The following is an 18,223-nucleotide window of genomic DNA, read 5'->3' on the forward strand; positions in this document are numbered from 1 at the left end:
ATTCAGAATATCCTGCCCCTAGTCAACTCAGAGCTAAAGCACACGTAGTGTGTTACATTGGTCACAATATTGGTAAAAAATGGAGCATCAATTTTCAACTTCAATCATCTGATTTTTAATATATGGGACCCTTCATAGGTTTACAATGGTTTTAAAAAAAGAAAAACATTGACTTAAGATGGCTACAGTGATCACCAAACCACCAGAGGTTGAGCCAGTTCATAAAACCATCAAAAAAGACCTAGCCTTAATTAAAATTAACATATAACCCAAATAACTGAAAACAAGTTATTCAGTTTTTTGCCCCCTATTTGATTTACATCATTTGAAAATTTCTTTTATAAACATATGATTGCCGATCTGGGAAGTTGATTTGCAGACATTTTGTCCCCTGTCGAGGTGACATCTTCAGTGCTTTGGACCCTCCTGTGAAGCGCTGCAGTACTGTGTCTTCTGGGATTTAATTAGTTCAGTTCTTGCTGCTTTTGGTTGCCGGTTCCAGTTGTTCGTTGTAGTGGCCGGTATATGAGTCTAGATTTATGTGTTTGTTGATGGAGTCTGTGGATGAGTGCCATGCCTCTAGAAATTCTCTGGCAATCCTGAACTACAAAAGCAACCACTTAAACATACTCAACAGAAGCTGCATTAGGACCCTGTTCAAAAGGGCTACAATGCACTGCAGCACTCCCGACCTGCGAAGAGAAGACGATTACCTCTACAGAGTCTTCACCAAGAACATATAATCCCACAACTTCATCCACAGATGCCTAACAGACAAACAACACAATGAAGACATGCCATGACCCAACACACTGACCTTATATAAAAAACGTCTCTGAGCTGACAGCCAGATTTCTTCGAACATTTGGATTCACGACAGCCCATAAACTGACAGCCATGTTCAGACAACAACTCACCAGAACAAAACTCTACCCATCATATGCAAGAACTCTACCCATCATATGCAAGACAAACATAAAATTTACAAGACTCTACGCAAAGACTGCATGAAACACACTGAGCAAACAAACAAACAGCAATTTGCATCAACGAATACTAACTAGCCATGGCTAACTGTCCCTAATAGCTAAAGAAACACGTGACAAGCACCACAAATTTGATTGGGACAACACAACAATCATAGGACAAGCTAAACAGAGAACAGCCAGAGAATTTCTCGAGGTGTGGCACTCATCCACAGATTCCATCAACAAACACATAGACCTAGACCCATATATTGGCCACTACAACGAACAACTAGAACAAGCAACCAGAAGCAGCAGGAACAGAACATACCCACAATCACAGAAACAGGCACCTGAGCTACAAATCTTAACACAAATTTTGAATAAATATATGAATTAGAAGTATTAGGCCGTTTGGTCCCTTGACCCTGTTATACATGGCCAGTCTATTTGCATTTTTAAGTCCACATTTCCATCTACCACCCTCCCCAAAGATCTTTGATTCCCTTGCCGATCAAGAATCTGTTTACCTCCATTGTAAAAAAATTCCATGATCTTGCCTCCATTATACTGGGATGAATGACTCAACTGCAGATTATCCAGTTTGAAAGAAACAATGAAGCCAGACATATTAAAATGCATTTCAGGTAACAGCTTTTAGTCAGAACAGAAAGATGAATAATAGATTTGTAACAGCAGAACAGGAAAGTTTTTTTTTCTCTCTCCCTCCCTCCCTCAGGCTTTGGAAGTTAATGCCAGCGAAAAGTGAATTGGAGAAACATCTATTCATCAGGAATTCAAATAAATTTCACAACTGCAGAGGATACAAATAAGCAATTAACCAATTGTAGTCTTGGTTTAAAAAGAACAGAGCTAATTCACCCCTCCTTACCCAGCCGTAACAAAATGTTCCAATTCATCATGCACTACACAGCTGTGCAAATCTTTTTTAAAAGTAAAAAAATATTTCTCTAAATGTCCCTTTTAAGAAATGGATTTATCTGCCTTTGACAGTTTTTATTTTCAATTTGATCAATATCTAAGTCTTCATTCTGCAGTCAACTGATATCACTTCCTGAAGACTGTTCCTCAATAATTGGGGGATGTAGACATAAAGTGGATAAGTTGTCAGTTGGCTATTAATGTAAACATCTATAGGAATAATTTGTTAGAACGCAAGTTTAAATTCCACCTCAGCAGTTTAAGATTTGAATTAATTAAAATATTACCAAGAACTACCACTAAAAATGATCATGGAACTACCAGATTATGATTAAAAACTTAATGGGTTAATTCATACCATTCAAGGAGATAATATACCAGTTTCACTTAGTCTGACCTGTAAGTGACTCATCAGCATGGTGTTTGCTCTTAATTGCCCACTGATGATGTATCAAAATGCTACACAGAACAAATAAGGATAGGTAATAAATATTGGTTACGATATCTACATCCCAAGAGTAAATAAATGTAAATAGAAGATTGAGAATAGCCTTTAGTGATACTTCTGTTCAGGTTTCCACTGTTAGATTCTTAGATATTTGGAATAATAGGGAGATTTTGAGTAAATCCATTGTAGAATACCAGAAATGAGGCATCAAGCTAATTGATATTACTATTTAGCTCAGATCAAACATTTTTCCAGAAAAAAAATCAATGATAGATCACCAAAGTGACTAATGTTTTCTCTAAAGAAAATTAGAACATAAGAACTAGGAGCAGGAGTAGGCAATTCAGCCTCTTCAGCTTCTCCACCATTTTATATGATCATGGTTCATCTCATCTTGGCCTCAACTCCACCTTCATGGCCGTTCACTAAAACCCTTCAACTACTAATTAGGTATCTGTCTATTCCTCCTTAAATTTACTCAATGTCCCAGCATCTACTACACACTGAATTTCACAGATTCATAACCCTTAGAGAAGTAATTTCTCCTCATCCCCGTTTTAAATGTGCTCCTGTTATCCTAAAACAACGACCTCTCGATCTGGATTGCTCCACATGAAAAACATTCTTTCTGCATCTACTTTGTTAAGCCTCTTTACATCTTAAATGGTAATGATATTGAGCTTTAATTCACAGTTCTAATCCTGAAGAGTTCAGAAATTCCATTCTACCAAGGAGTGAAAGAGAGTTAATGAGAATAAGGGAAAGAAAAAGATAATAAAACAAGGGAAGAAGGAATAGGAAAGAACAGCAAGCAAGAAAAAGAACTTAACAAAACAATACGTTTTATTCAATAGTCCCAATATGAACCTCCATTAAGATTAGATTAAATTAGATTAGATTCCCTACAGTGTGGAAACAGGCCCTTCGGCCCAACAAGTCCACACAGACCGCCCAAAGAGCAACCCACCCAGTCCCATTCCCCTACATTCACCCCTGACTAATGCAGCTAACACTACGGGCAATTTGGCATGGCCAATTCACCTGACCTGCACATCTTTGGATTGTGGGAGGAAACCAGAGCACCCGGAGGAAACCCACGCAGACACAGGGAGAATGTGCAAACTCCACGCAGACAGTTGCCCAAGGGAGGAATTAAACCCAGGTCTCTGGTGCTATGAAGCAGCAATGCTAACCACTGAGCCACTGTAACTGAAATAATTCTCCTGTTTTCACTACAGCCAGTAAAACAAACTTCAACAAATCTATTTAACAACTTAAAGCTCACAAACCCGGAAATGTTTTACTCCTTCTGGATCTTCTAGGAGATTTTCTAATGAAATAGCCCACTTGGAGGTTCCTGTTGCATTCTGTTGGCTATCAGTTGCACGCACATCATTATCATGAATTTCTGTAATAAAAAAAGCATAACTATTTACAATGAATATTTCCATGACATAAGTTTTAGCAGAATTTATATTGGTCAGATTAACTGAGATTACAAACTGACTTCAAGAATATATTTGCTTTTGTTTTAAATAAAGTTTCCCTTGACAGTTTATGGATAATGGAAATTAACCACTTTGAGAATTCATGAAAAATTGTTACACTTCTTCAGTTTGCTTTTCTCTGGCAGCAATCTATCGCAATTTTTCACACATACACATATAAGCTCGCAATTACATCTAGACAAGCAACTTCTTTAAATATACAAATCATATGGCAAATAACAGTGGATGCCAAAGAATAACAAAGTTAAGCCACAGTATTGGAAGGGAAATTTAGTGGGCAGAATGGGCAAGATTCAGTCACATTAGCTGCCAGGTTAAGCTAGCAGACATCCAAAGGTTACACCATTTTGCAATTAGAGAGGTCTTATTTATATCTCAGCAATATAAGTATACAAATTTGTAAACTATCTAAGTTAGATCAAGTACAAATCACTGTTGCTAAGTGCCAGGTGACTACAGACACAAAAATAGATATTTTTGTAAACAAAATGCAGGGGTAAGTAAACTATTCTGGGATAGAAAATTTAAGGCTTTGTATGTTTTTCACCAACAGTAACATTGACAATAGTTTCCATTGTTCTGAAATCACAAGGCACTTCTGTAAAAATCCCACTATGTCTCAAATTTACTTTATTTAAAGGACACAAAATTAAAGTTTTTCATCTTGCACTCATCAAGACGAGGACACGAGAAATCAGACTTCCAAGACTTTAATGTCTCCCTTAAGCATAGAACATAGAAGAATACAGCGCAGTACAGGCTGTACTGATCCAAGTTGCGCCGATCCAAGCCCACCTAACCTACACTAGCCCACTATCCTCCATATGCCTATCCAATGCCCGCTTAAATGCCCATAATGAGGGAGAGTCCACCACTGCTACTGGCAGGGCATTCCATGAACTCACGACTCGCTGAGTAAAGAACCTATCCCTAACATCTGTCCTTACCTAACCCCCCCTTAATTTAAAGCTATGCCCCCTTGTAATAGCTGACTCCATACGTGGAAAAAGATTCTCACTGTCGACCCTATCTAAACCCCTAATCATCTTGTACACCTCTATCAAGTCACCCCTAAACCTTCTTTTCTCCAATGAAAACAACCCCAAGTGCCTCAGCCTTTCCTCATACGATCTTTCTACCATACCAGGCAACATCCTGGTAAACCTCCTCTGCACCTGTTCCAGTGCCTCCATATCCTTCCTATAATATGACGACCAAAACTGCACACAATACTCCAGATGTAGCCGCACCAGAGTCTTATACAACTGCAGCATGACCTCAGTACTCCGGAACTCAATTCCTCTACCAATAAAAGCCAGTACGCCATATGCCTTCTTCACCACACTATTTACCTGGGAGGCAACTTTCAAAGATCTGTGTACATGGACACCAAGATCCCTCTGCTCATCCACACTACCAAGTATCCGACCATTAGCCCAGTACCCCATCTTTTTATTACTCTTACCAAAGTGAATCACCTCACACTTAGCCACATTGAACTCCATTTGCCATCTTTCTGCCCAGTTCTGCAGCTTATCTATATCCCGCTGTAACCTGCCATATCCTTCCTCACTGTCTACAACTCCTCCGACTTTGAATCTGCTAGTCTACATTACAAGTTGGGGTAGGAGTACAGCATATAAAATCCTGTAAATAGCTAATTATGCTATTTTTACATCGGTACAATGATCCAAATTTTCCAGTCTCTGGATCATCGAAGATGGAGCATACACATGTTTACAAATGTAAGCAATGTTTACATTTTTTGATAACAAGAAATTATCTAATTTATTTTGTTAAGTAAAAGAAAAATAAAATACATATTTCTATACGACCTTACTTAACTTTACAAATTTGCTTATATTCAATTGATATAAAGTTCAATTACTGTTAGAAGAAATAGCATTAGCAAAACCCAAAATAACTATTAACTGAATAACCAAACTATCTGTTTCTACTTGAATTGTTTAAGAAAAACGATGCATCAAAATACTGGAGAAATTGATCTGCCTCAATTTTAGCTGTTTGCGCACTGCTAGAGATTAGGTGTCATTTTAGGAGGAAACTGAGGCAGATCCCAGAGGTTAAACTAATAAGTTGAGCTCCCTAGAGGTTATCAAATTTCTTCAGCTAGTGTGATGTTAGATCATCAAATGTATCTTGACTAATTTTGACAAAAGCATAGGTAAATATATGAATCATACAAAAAAGGTCAGTTGAATGAATCTGCTAGTCTACATTACAAGTTGGGGTAGGAGTACAGCATATAAAATCCTGTAAATAGCTAATTATGCTATTTTTACATCGGTACAATGATCCAAATTTTCCAGTCTCTGGATCATCGAAGATGGAGCATACATTGGTACATGTGCTTCAGAACTCTGTGGAAATCCTGACATACATAGGAATTTCCCATGAGCTTATGGCAGAAAGAGTTAAATATTCAGGATCCACCTGAATATTTAATAGTTTAATACCTGGTCGAACAGTAGTTGAATTCTAAGCATCACAACTCAGCCTCCAATCACCTCCATCAACTATTTAACTGACTACCTCCTTGACCCGTCCCAACTATTCCAGCCCTCTGACCTGAAATCCACAACACAATCCAAAAATGCTGATTACCTGATTATTCATTAAACTGATTACTCCCACCCCACCAACAATGCTTCAACCACATGATTACACCCACAATTCAACCTGACACCTCCCTCAACTGACCCAATCACATCCCCAACCTAACCCTGCCCCTTCCCAATTATGTGATAACCCCTCTGAACCAATTTGACTAATGGCACAGTGGCCCAGTGGTTAGCACTGCTGCCTCACAGTGCCAGGAACCCAAGATCAATTCCAGCCTTGGGTGACTGTCTGTGTGGAGTTTGAACATTCTCCCCAAGTCTGCATGGGTTTCCTATGGGTGATCTGGGTTCCTCCAACAACCCAATCCAAAGATGTGCAGGTTAGATGAATTGGCCATGTTAAGTTGCCCATAATGTTCAGGGATGTATAGGTTAAGTGCATTATGCAGGGGTAAATGTAGAGAAGTAGGCTTGGGGAATGGGTCGGTTACTTCATGAAGGGTTGGTGTGGACTTGTTGGGCTGAATGGCCTGTTTCCACACTGTAGGCATTCTATGATTCTATCCCTGGTAATACCAGACTACATCCCAAACCATCTACTTATCCACTTCACCTATCTACCTATTCACTCACACCTATTATTTAACCCATGTGCATTCACCTGAATACAACAGCTACAGATATAAAATCAGGGCATGTTGTCTCATGCCCACCTCTACTATTTTCTCTGGATTTACCCTTGAAATGCTTTGCTGCCTTTTTCTGCTTCAGCCAGAAGCAGACAATTCAAGAAGAAATGTGCCAGATCATTAATAGGGAAAATTCTTTACAGTCAGCAGCAAGGCTTCCAGCTTACCCTTGACTGGAAGGTCTTGGCTAAGAAATGTAACTCTTGGTCCTTTTGGGGAGACTCACCAAATTAAGTGGCAATCAGGCATTTTAGTGGGCAGTGGCAAGCTTTTTCTAGCACCAAGGGCCCCAATGGCAGAAATCCTCAAGTATTGCCAGTTAATCAAAGGACATTAAAATTCCAACCATGGATTCTGCAGTAATATAATCCTGGTAAACCTATCTTTGTAACTAGCCATATCTTTACACACATTAGAATTCAGACCATGGGAAGGTTTATCCCACGCTAATATTCATGATTTCCAAACTTTTGTCACTGGCAACAGTAAAACATAAGCCTGAAATCTAGAATAGGTTGAGTATATAATGGTTCAAGGTAATTCTTTCATTTTGATGTTGTTAACTCAGTCTATTAACACACCCTACACAAATAATGGAAAATTACCTTAAAATATGCAAAGAAAGTTCTGTTAGGTTTCAAAACTTTTATGTTCAGCCATAAATTACTATGAGCTTGAATACATAATAAATAGAGGGAAACCATGAAATGTAAGAAGAACAGATTAAGAAGTATTACACATGTCATTATCTCTTTTACTAAGGTCCTAAATGGCCATTGCTCAAAAGTTGTTGTCTAAAGACACTTAGTTTTTGGAGTGCTCTCATAGAAATATAGATTTCTATTTAAAATATGCAATTACAGTATTAGTTATCCAAACATTAGAACTAGCATGATTTAACTAATAGCCAGAAGTGGACAGTGCAAAAAATTCTAATCTAAATTTTAGCCTAGAATTTTAATTTATTAATAATTGGGTACAATAATTAGTGTGAAATCTAGCTTTGTTATGTGATTGTATTAAATTTAGCCACATTGAACCAGCATGCTAATGCACGTATCTGTTGACTATCTATATAACCCTAATAATTCAGCAGAAATGAATGCTCACTTCTGAATTTTATATTTTGATTATTCTATTGTTAGTTTTGTTTAGGAAGTTACCGCCAAGTCTGGGGGATTGACTAGCTCATTTGACTGGATGAGACAGTTTGCAATACAGAATAATGCTAATAGCATGGATTCAATTTCTGCACCAGCTGAGGATATCACAAAGGACTCTCCTTCTCTCCTCACCTGAGGCATGATGACCCTCCGGTTAAACCATCACCAATGTCTCTCTACTATAAAAGCAGTCCTATGGCTGGTAAGATTATGGGCCTGTTTTTATTAATATCTATGCCTTTTTGTACTTGATTCTTTCAAATGTGAGAACATTTTCTCCGTACCTATTCTGTCCAGATCCTTCATGATTTTGAATACCACCATCAAATCTTCTCTCTGCTTTCTTTTCTCCAAGGAAAACAATCCTAACTTTTTTGGCCTACCTCCAAAACTGAAATTCCTCTTCCCTGAAGCCGCTCTTATGAATCTGTTCTGCATAACCCCTTTGTCCTTATACTTTACTGCATCATTTATAAAGCTCAGGATTCAGAATTCTTTATTAACCGCGCTCTCAACCTGTACAGTCACATTAAAATAATTTATGCACTAATACACACAGGACACTTTGTTCCTGCACGCTGTTTAGAACTGCGCCTTTTAATTTATGTACTTGTCATGTTCACCCTACAAAACTGAATCACTTCACATTTCTGATTGACAAGTTGGTGGAGTGAGTGGTAAGTAGTAGATGAGGTTCAATGCGGAGAAGCATGAGATTTTGGCGAGAAGAACAGTGAAAGACAATATAAAATACGGGTACAATTCTAAAGGGGGACAGGATCAAAGGGATTTTGCTGTCCGTGTGCACAAATCATTGATGGTGGCAAGACAGGTGAAGAGAGCAGTTATTAAAGCAGACTGTGTCCTTGGCTTTATTAATTGGGGCGTAGATACAAGAGCAAGGAGTTATTGAACTTGTGTGAGACACTTGTTAGATCTCTGCAGGAGTACTGTGTATAGTTGTGGACATAGGATAAAAAAGATGGGAGTGCATTGGAGAGACAGTGGAAGCAATTTACAAGAATGGTTCCAGGAATGAGAAACTTCAGTTATGAGGTTTGACTGAAGAACTGTTCTTCAAAGGGAGACGTTGATACAAGATTTGATGGAGGTTTTTAAAATTATGAATGGACTGGACAGAGTAGAGAGACACAAACTGTTCCCACTCAAGAATGAGAGGACATCAATTTAAGGTGATATGCAAAAGAAGCAAGGATGGTGTGAAAAAACAATTCACACAGAAAGTAGTTTGGAAAATACTGCCTACGTTTTTGGTGGAGGCTGTTTCAACTGAGACATTCAAGAGGGCATTGCATAGACAGTGTGCAAAGGTATGGGGTAACAGCAAGAATTTGGCACTAGGAATGATGCTCATTTGAAGAGCCATTGCATGCACAATCAGCCAAATGACTTCCTCTGTGCCATAACAATTGTGATTTTCCACATGGATCTTCGCCCGCTACTTGTCTGCTCATTCCACAAATGTGTCTATGCTCTTTTGAAGTTTTACACTATTCCTCTTCACATTTCATAGCATATGCAGGCTTTAAAGTTATTCCTTGTACACCAAGGCCTAGATTGTTTCTTTACACATATCAAGAAAAGCAAGGATCTCAACACAGACCTTTGGAAAACTCCACTATAATTATCCTCCAACCAGAAATCACCCATTAACTATTCACTGTTTCCACACAGCTTTGCTACTGTGTTTTTTAATGTGTGACACAGTGCCATAAAAATTTATTTTGTATGATACTACAGATGTATAGTTTAAGACTGGCCCGACTGAAGAGCAGAATTCAAGCTAGTAATAAATGTAAACTCACACCCAGTTGCACAATGATCTGTCATTTCAACAATGAACTAGTTTTTTGCCGTCAAGAAATTTTTCAGGAGCATATAGGAGACAAATAGGGCCATCAAACAAACTGAGAAATTTGTCATTTAATTAAATCTATAAGATTGTCAAATTTGTTCAACCCTATACTGTATCTCATGACATAAACACATTTATAATGTATAAGAATCTGTTTAAGGCGAAACAACTAATGTACTAATAAGATACCGTTCAGAAGAATGTAATATCATTAAAGATCAACGGTTGGGGTAAGGGGGTATAGTAGATGAACTGAAGCTAAAGCGAAGGGAACTCAAAAATTTCTTAGTCCACAATATCACTATAATGAAGATAGTCATGATATCGTTCCCCAAAAGTATATTTTGAAGAAAACAGTTTCGTCACATTTGTCCTGTATGTCTTAACTAATATTATCATACACAAAATGGCTGTTTTATATGTGCTGTCAGTCTGTTGTTGAGACAGATGAACTCCAAAGTAAGGCAAATTAAGTGTTTGCTGAAAAGAAATATCTGCTGTAAATAATAACTACACAAAAAATGATGAATCCTAACTTTCCTGTATCTTTCATGCTGATATGGGAGGGATGGGAGACACAATCTAGGAGATCTCAAAAAGGCAACTGCTGTCAGATGGTTAAAAATATTATTTTGCAAAGAAAAAAAGATACCTATCCTTCCCTATAACCAATTCCCCATTCATTGGGCTATGAGAACTCTTTCTTGGACTAATACCAACGAAAACCAGCTAGAAAACAGCAAGTCGGGAGCTGACTTGGCAGCGGTGTGGGGCTTGCGGGCGGGGGACCGAGAATAGTTTTTAAAATAAAAGCGGGGAGGACCGTTAAAAAAAAAAGGTGGAGAGGAACTCGGGGGAGTCAGCTACTTTCTGCTTCTGGTTCCGCATTTTGGCGCAAAAGAAAAGTCGGTCGGCACCGACGTTCACAGTACAACCTTCCACAACGGTGCCGGGCGGGCAAACCCAGCCACCGGCCGAAAATAAACCGTTAGAGGGGGGCGTCGCGTGAGGGAAGGGGGGGGGGGGGGAGTGAGGTAGAGTGGTGGCGTCGCGTGAGGGGGGGGGGGGGAGTGAGGCAGAGTGGGGGGGGGAGTGAGGTAGAGTGGGGGGGGGAGTGAGGTAGAGTGGGGGGGGGAGTGAGGTAGAGTGGGGGCGTCGCGTGAGGGAAGGGGGGAGGGAGGTAGAGTGGTGGCGTCGCGTGAGGGGGAGGGGGAGCGGGAGGAGCTGAGGCGCCTCCGGTTGCCCGGTAACGAGCCAGAGTCCAGCTGCAGCGAGAGAGAGGGAAACTATTTCAGAACCAACTGCTGACCGAGAGGAGAGCAAGCTTGTGGCCTCCGCGGCTTACCTGAAGGTGGTCGCTTGCGGCTCAGCCGGCTGACAGCTTTGGACACGAACATGATCCTTGGTCAGGCTTGAGGGGTTAGAAGAAGTAACTCGGACTCCGTCTCTCCGCGCGCACACACACACAACTCCCTCGATTCAGCTCTTCCCCTCGCTTGCCGAGAGACTGACGCGAAAAGTGTGCATCTTCCTCCTCCCCTCTGCTCTAACAAGTGTGGCATGGGCTTCCTGTGGTTACACTTCGCTCAAAACGCATCACAAGCTCAGCCCTCGCAATTCATTGACACCCAAAAAGCCACTGAATGAACAGGAAGAGAGGGAGAGATCAAAGAAAGGAAATGCGAAACTGTGTCATCAGTGTGAGAAGATGACCATTTCTCCTCACTTACTGATACTTCTGTGCAGTCATCTCCTGTGCAGAATTCTTCTGGAATTAGAAAGGCTCTGGCAAGGATTACCTGCTTTGAGAATGCATACTTGAAATAAAATCTTCATAGCTGCCCGGTTTATCATCAGGTTGATAAACTTTGCAAGTAATTTAATCTTTGAGGCAGTTAATATAAGTTGACAATATTTAACTAATTTTTAATTAAAAATCTTAAACTACGTAATATAGAGAACCAGAACAAACAACGCTCCACTTGAGCCTCCCCACACCCGTCTTCTCTTATACAAGTATAGTAGTGGAAACCTCTATTCCTTTCTCCCACATATGCTTATCGAACTTCCCCATACATTCATCAGTACCATTCACTTCAACTATTCCCTGTGGTAAAAAGTTCCACATTTTCATCATTTGCTGTTTTGTTTTGTATTCTTGATGAAAATCTTGTACTGATGAACTCCAGTTTTAATTTTTTTTTCAAAAGTAGAAATATTCTCTCTCCACTGTTCTCAAAACTTTTCATAATTTTAATGACTTCTGTTCTGTTTTAATGCCTGCTCATCTTTCTTAAAAGATACAACTTCACAGTTTTGGTGCATTCCTTTGTTTTTATACCCTTTTCAGCACCTCTATTATCTCATACTATGCTGGCCAGAACTGTCCAAGTATAGTCTAACCAAAGTTAGATTTATCAGAAGTAGTTTGTCCTCATGAAGAGGAAAAGCTCCAACTCACAAAACAGAACAGCCATGCACAACTAAGGAGGTAAATGTCATGTCTTTATTTTAGAGTTCTATCCCTCTCGAAATAAACACCAGCACTTAGTTAATCCTTGCAACATACTGCAGGTGGGAGGAGGAGGAAAGCAAATCATTGCTGAAGGTTTTGGATTTGTAGTGCGTACTGGTTATTCTGTTTGGGTCCAAATTATGTTGGTCTGAGTGTAGTCCGGAGTCTATGTGGGATCTATTGGTTCCGTAGACAGGCATTGAGGAAGGAGATGTGGCTGTGGTAGCGAGTCTGCTTCAGGATGTGACTGAAAAGCTTCAGGGCAGAGGAGATGACCTAGAGGGTGCAGTGAGAGACATACTGCAGGTGATTTGAGAAATTATGTCATGTACAATATAGTCTTTATCTTAATTGTTATAACCTGTTCCAGTATTGTATTCATCTATATAGTAGATTGTTTTTTCTGTATCTCAGTTCAATTCTCAGTTGTCCCACACCAATATGACAATTGTCAGTTGGTACTTTGTATGGACTAAATAAAACCACAATAGTGGTGTCATTATATAGACCATCTGGTAGCATCTTAGAAGTGCTAGATTGTATAAATGCTAAAATTAAGCAACAGTGTAGCAAAGGAAGAGTAATATTAATGTGGGATTTTAATCTTAGAATAGATTGGCAGAGACAGACAAGCATCTGCCAGAAAGGTTATGAATTTCTAAAGTGTGTCCAGGATAGTTTCTTATAGCAATATTGAGAGTTTGGTGCTGGAAAAGCACAGCAGGTCAGCCAGCATCTGAGGAGCAAGAGAATCAACATTTTGGGCATACGCCCTTCAAATGAAATGAGGCTTTTTGAAAGGAAAGGGACATAAAAGACTGAGAAGAGATTTTACAGTTTTATAAACAGAAAGCAGATGGTTAAGAGTACTATTGGCCCACTGAAGGCTGAGAGTGGGGATATTGCCAATGACCATGGTGAAATGACCGACATGCTGAATGATTATATTGCTCCAGTATTCAGAGCATAAAAGGATAGTTTGACAGAAGTCCCAAAGAAATTTATAGAGGATCAGGGACAACATCTAAATAAAATTTGCTCAAATGAATCACCAATAATGAGGAAATTAATGGAACTTAAGAGTGACAAATCCCCAGGACCTGATGGTTTCAATCCATGTATTAAAAGAGGTAGGACAGCATATTGCCGATGCCCTAACCATAATCTTTCAGAGTTGCCTGGATTCTGGAATTGTATCTCTGGATTGGAAATTTACTCGTGTCACTCTGCTCCTTAAGAGGATGACAGAAGGAAACCAGAGAATCACAGACCAGTTGGCCTAATATCTATGGTGGAGAAATTGTTGGAGTGTTTAATCAAGGTTAGGGTAACGGATTACCTTGAAAATTTTTACTTAATCAGGGAGAGTCAGCATAGATTCATGAAGGATAGGCATGACAAAATTCATAGAATTTTTTGAAGAGGTGGCAGAACTGTGGACAGAGGTAAGGTCAATGGATATTGTTTATATGGACTTCCAGAAGGCTTTTGATAAAGTCTCACATAAGAAACTGTTAGCTAAGTTATAAGCCCATGAAAATGAGGGTATATTACTGATATGGAAAGGAAATTGGTTGAGTAGCATGAAACAGAAAATTGGAATAGTGATTAAGTACTCAGATTGGCAGGATGTAACTAGTTGTATCCCATATGGATCTTTATTGGTGCCTTAATTATTCATAATATTCATTAATGTTTTGGATAATGGCATGAGAAGTCAAATATCCAAATTTGCTGATGACACAAAATTGGGCAGCATTGTCGACAGTGTTGACGACAGCATAGAATTACAACAGGATATTGACAGTGGTTAGCACTGCTGCCTCACAGCATCAGGGATCGAGGTTCAATTCCACCCTCAGGTGACTTTGTGGAGTTTGCACATTCTGCCCATGTCTGAGTGAGTTTCCTCCCACAGTCCAAAGATGTGCAGGTTAGGTCAATTATCCAGGCTAAAGTGCCCCATAGGGATGTGTAGGTATGGTAGGTTAGCCATGGGAAATGCAGGCTATGGAGATTGGGTTGGATGCTTTTTGGAGGGTTGGTGTGGAGTGTATGGGCTAAATGGCCTGCTTCGGCACTGTAGGAATTCTAATTCTAAAAGATGTTAAAAGGGTGTCCTAATCAAGGTCTCAGGATATTGACAGGGAAAGACAGGTCGATAAGGATGAACAATTTCCATTGTTTGAGGATTCTAGAACCGGAGTCATGGTCTAAGAATTAGGGCCAAGCCATTCAAGAGAGATGTTAGAAAGCACTTCTATAACCAAAGAGTTGTGGAGGTTTGGAACTCTGTCCAAATGGTAGTCGATGCTAATTTAATTATGAATTTTAAATCTAAGAGAGACATAATTTTATTAAGCAAGAGTATCAAGGAATGTGGGCCAAAGGCAGGCATATGGACCACAGACCAGCCATGATCTTATTAAATGATGGAGCAGGCTCAAGGGTGAATGGCCTACTTCTGTTCCTATGTTTCTAAACATTATTGACTGCTGTTGGGAGGAAGCCTTGCTCCCAATTTCCACTTTCAGGTAATATAAATTCACTTATGTTCAAAAGGAAATGACTTCCTTTCATGTAGAGACTTACACACAAACATTTAAAAGTGCTTTACAGCTAATTAATTACTTCTGAACTGTTCATTCATTGGCAAACAGGAAGGGTATGTATAACTCTATGACTCTAAATGCAGAAACAGTTTGCATGCAGCAAAGTCTCACAAACAGCATTAAGATGAAGAACTAAATAAACGGTGAGGATGAATGTTGGTCAGGACACCAGAGAAATTTTAACAAGTTCCATGGGATTTTTAAGTCCAATTGAGCTCCCTCAGTATTGAATTACATTAAATTGGCAGCCTTAATTATGTACTTAAATTCTGGAATGGAATAATAGACCACAATTTTGTGGTTCAAAACAAGGGTTACTGATGAAATCAATGTGACACTTTTAGCACCAAGACTTTCAGCATTGACACTGGCAACAGAAAAAGAAAATCAATAAATTAAATTAGCGTATCATATACCAAGTATCTAAATTCTCCATATAATATTACTGAAAATCCGAAACTAACTGTCAGAGGTTGGAGAATATAACTTATTGTCTATTAAAGTCCAATAACAAAAGAAGAAAAATCCCATTTTAACAGGGTAAGTTTATCTAATTTTAAATGTATAACCTTTGAAACTCAGATACAAAGACTAATATAGTGATGAAAAAGCTTATCATTAGACAACCAAAGCATTATCTATATATTTGACTGTGGCCTCTGGAAAATTGGAACTTAAAAAGTTGCATCCTATAAGAAATTGCAGCTCACATCTAAATTATCATACAATTAATAAAATATGTTCATATGAGACCAATTACATGTGTTATTGTTACCTTGGCAGATGTCTTTTATACACAGTCCAGAAAGATGTGCTCCAGCACAGGAAAATGCACACTTGCACCTCTTGGAAAAGTCCATAATAAAGTATTAGGGGCCTACATCATTTCATGGAATTAACTCTTTAGAGTCTGTGGGTCATCCGCAAAAAAGGAGAGCCCAGGTGTATTATGCATCCAGCTGCCCTTAACTTGCACAACTATGGCAGTTTCTGCACATCTTCATCTGAAAATATGCAAACTGGAGGTACAAGAGGAAAAAGGAGAACTGGAGACCCATTTAGATCATAAAAGCAAATTTTATTGAAACTATTTATCAGTTCACCATCTATGTGTACAGACCTTGAATTTTGGGCTGTCACAGGATGTAAAAGTCACATGAGTAACCGGAATAGCTGGTGTTAGTGAAAAGGATGTTTGGGTTTGACTAGCCTACTGTCTGCACTTTGATGACTGTCATCTTTTTCTTGAATTACTGGACCTCAAATAAACACATGACCTTCACCCATATCAAACTGTTAATATTAAAAGCAGTTTATTTCCTGGATCTGTGCTGTAGCATATTGCAGTCAAAATACACAAAGCATGATGTATGCTTCATCAAAGATTGAATGTCATTATGGATGACTTGATGTAGACTACATCAAGTTCTGGCTTAGCTATGTCAGATTCATTTCAATGCTATCTTGAAAGTTGCTTCCAACATCACATTTAAGGATGGTCTTCATCTCAAACATCTGTGTAGTTCACCAGAACAGCTGGTTGTTAATTTATTCCTGAGTCATAAGGTTAGATCCATAGGTATAATATATATTAAAGCAATACAGAATTTATTAGCTTGATGCAAAATGTATTCCCTGAGTACACATTTTTGACTATCATCTTTCAGCTCAATGTAGCTATACATGCAGCAAATATTTTCAATAGGGAAGTGATTCATATGTGCGCGTTTCATCCATATTATATGTCAGTTGAAAGTATAATGGTTTCACCTCAAACTTTTTCATTACTTTCCTGTTTTCTTGACTTCATTGATTTTGCTAAACCATGATTATTGTTGGGAATTTTGTAGGCCTGTTATTTACATTGATTTATGAATTAATAGAAAGGGGATACATTATATTGATTTAATTAATATTATAAGTAATTGATATAAAATAGAGTAAAATAAATGATGCTGGAAATATTTTTCAACAATAAGCTCATGGAATAAACATGTGTATCACTAAAATTAAAGCATTGAACTGGCTTGTAACTTTTGGCAGAAATTAGTTCAAGTGAATATTGAGAAGATCAACCCCCAAAGGTATATAATATATAAATAACAAATATTTTGTTACTCGCCTTTCAAATTACATTATGCCAATTGTACTTTATAGTTTGAGTGAAAGCATGTTATATATCTAATTGTATATTTTATCTGATTATTGTGTTAATTACCTATTCTTGTACTTTATGTCTCATGTCCTGTCATCCATTTCTTTTCCATTTCACATTTCACGTTATAATCTTACATCATTATACCTTTGTCCATTTTAAGATGCATATTCTGTAAGTAAAATAATTTTCTACTTCATAGTTCCTGTCTATTAATTACACTTGCTTTTATAACTAATTATAGCACATCAAAAGTGTTTTTTTCAACTGTTTTGCAAGAATAGGCTATCCTTCATTATCTATACAATTTTTTGCAGAAATGTAGGATACCTCAAATAGGATTGTTAGAAATGAAAACACAGCATGCCAGAAAATCTCAGCATGACAGGTAGCATTTGTGGAGCGAAGCAGGTTACCATTTTAGTATGAGTGACCTTTCATTAATACTGTGAACAGAACCCATTAGGCGTGGAATTGTGTTTCATTCTCTGATTTGATTACCATACTTGCAAAAAATGTAATTTGGTAACAAGGCCTTTTGGATCTTTCTAAAGGGTGTAAGAATACTGTATGATTGTAACAAGGTCAGACAGGTGGAGCTCATAGAATATGAGTTCCCTGATTGGGGCTGTTAACCTGGTCCAATCAGGGACCTCTGGCTGTCAGATATAAACAGGATTGTAGCACTACCGCACTAAAAAATGCACTACCGCACTTAGGTGGTAGTGTGGGGGTTAATATTAAAAAGAAAAATAGGTAAAAAGGGGA

General features: G+C 38.5%; 1 protein-coding gene across 1 annotated transcript in view; it reads right to left on the reverse strand.

Annotated features, from left to right (window-relative positions):
• Positions 1 to 11,723, reverse strand: part of LOC122547162 (regulator of G protein signaling 10-like) — a 33,966-nt gene extending 22,243 nt beyond the window's left edge. Inside the window, exons 1-2 of the mRNA XM_087999192.1 lie at positions 11,519 to 11,723; positions 3,645 to 3,763 (exon numbers count right to left, since the gene is read on the reverse strand). Coding sequence (XP_087855318.1) covers positions 3,645 to 3,763; positions 11,519 to 11,570 — 171 coding nt within the window. The 5' untranslated portion in view covers positions 11,571 to 11,723. The remainder of the gene's footprint in view (positions 1 to 3,644; positions 3,764 to 11,518) is intronic.
• Positions 11,724 to 18,223: the final 6,500 nt, after the last annotated feature.

This window comes from Chiloscyllium plagiosum, unplaced genomic scaffold, assembly GCF_037043375.1.
Source record: "Chiloscyllium plagiosum isolate Xiang-an unplaced genomic scaffold, Cpla_swu_hap1 HiC_scaffold_22, whole genome shotgun sequence".
Lineage (NCBI taxonomy): Eukaryota > Metazoa > Chordata > Chondrichthyes > Orectolobiformes > Hemiscylliidae > Chiloscyllium > Chiloscyllium plagiosum.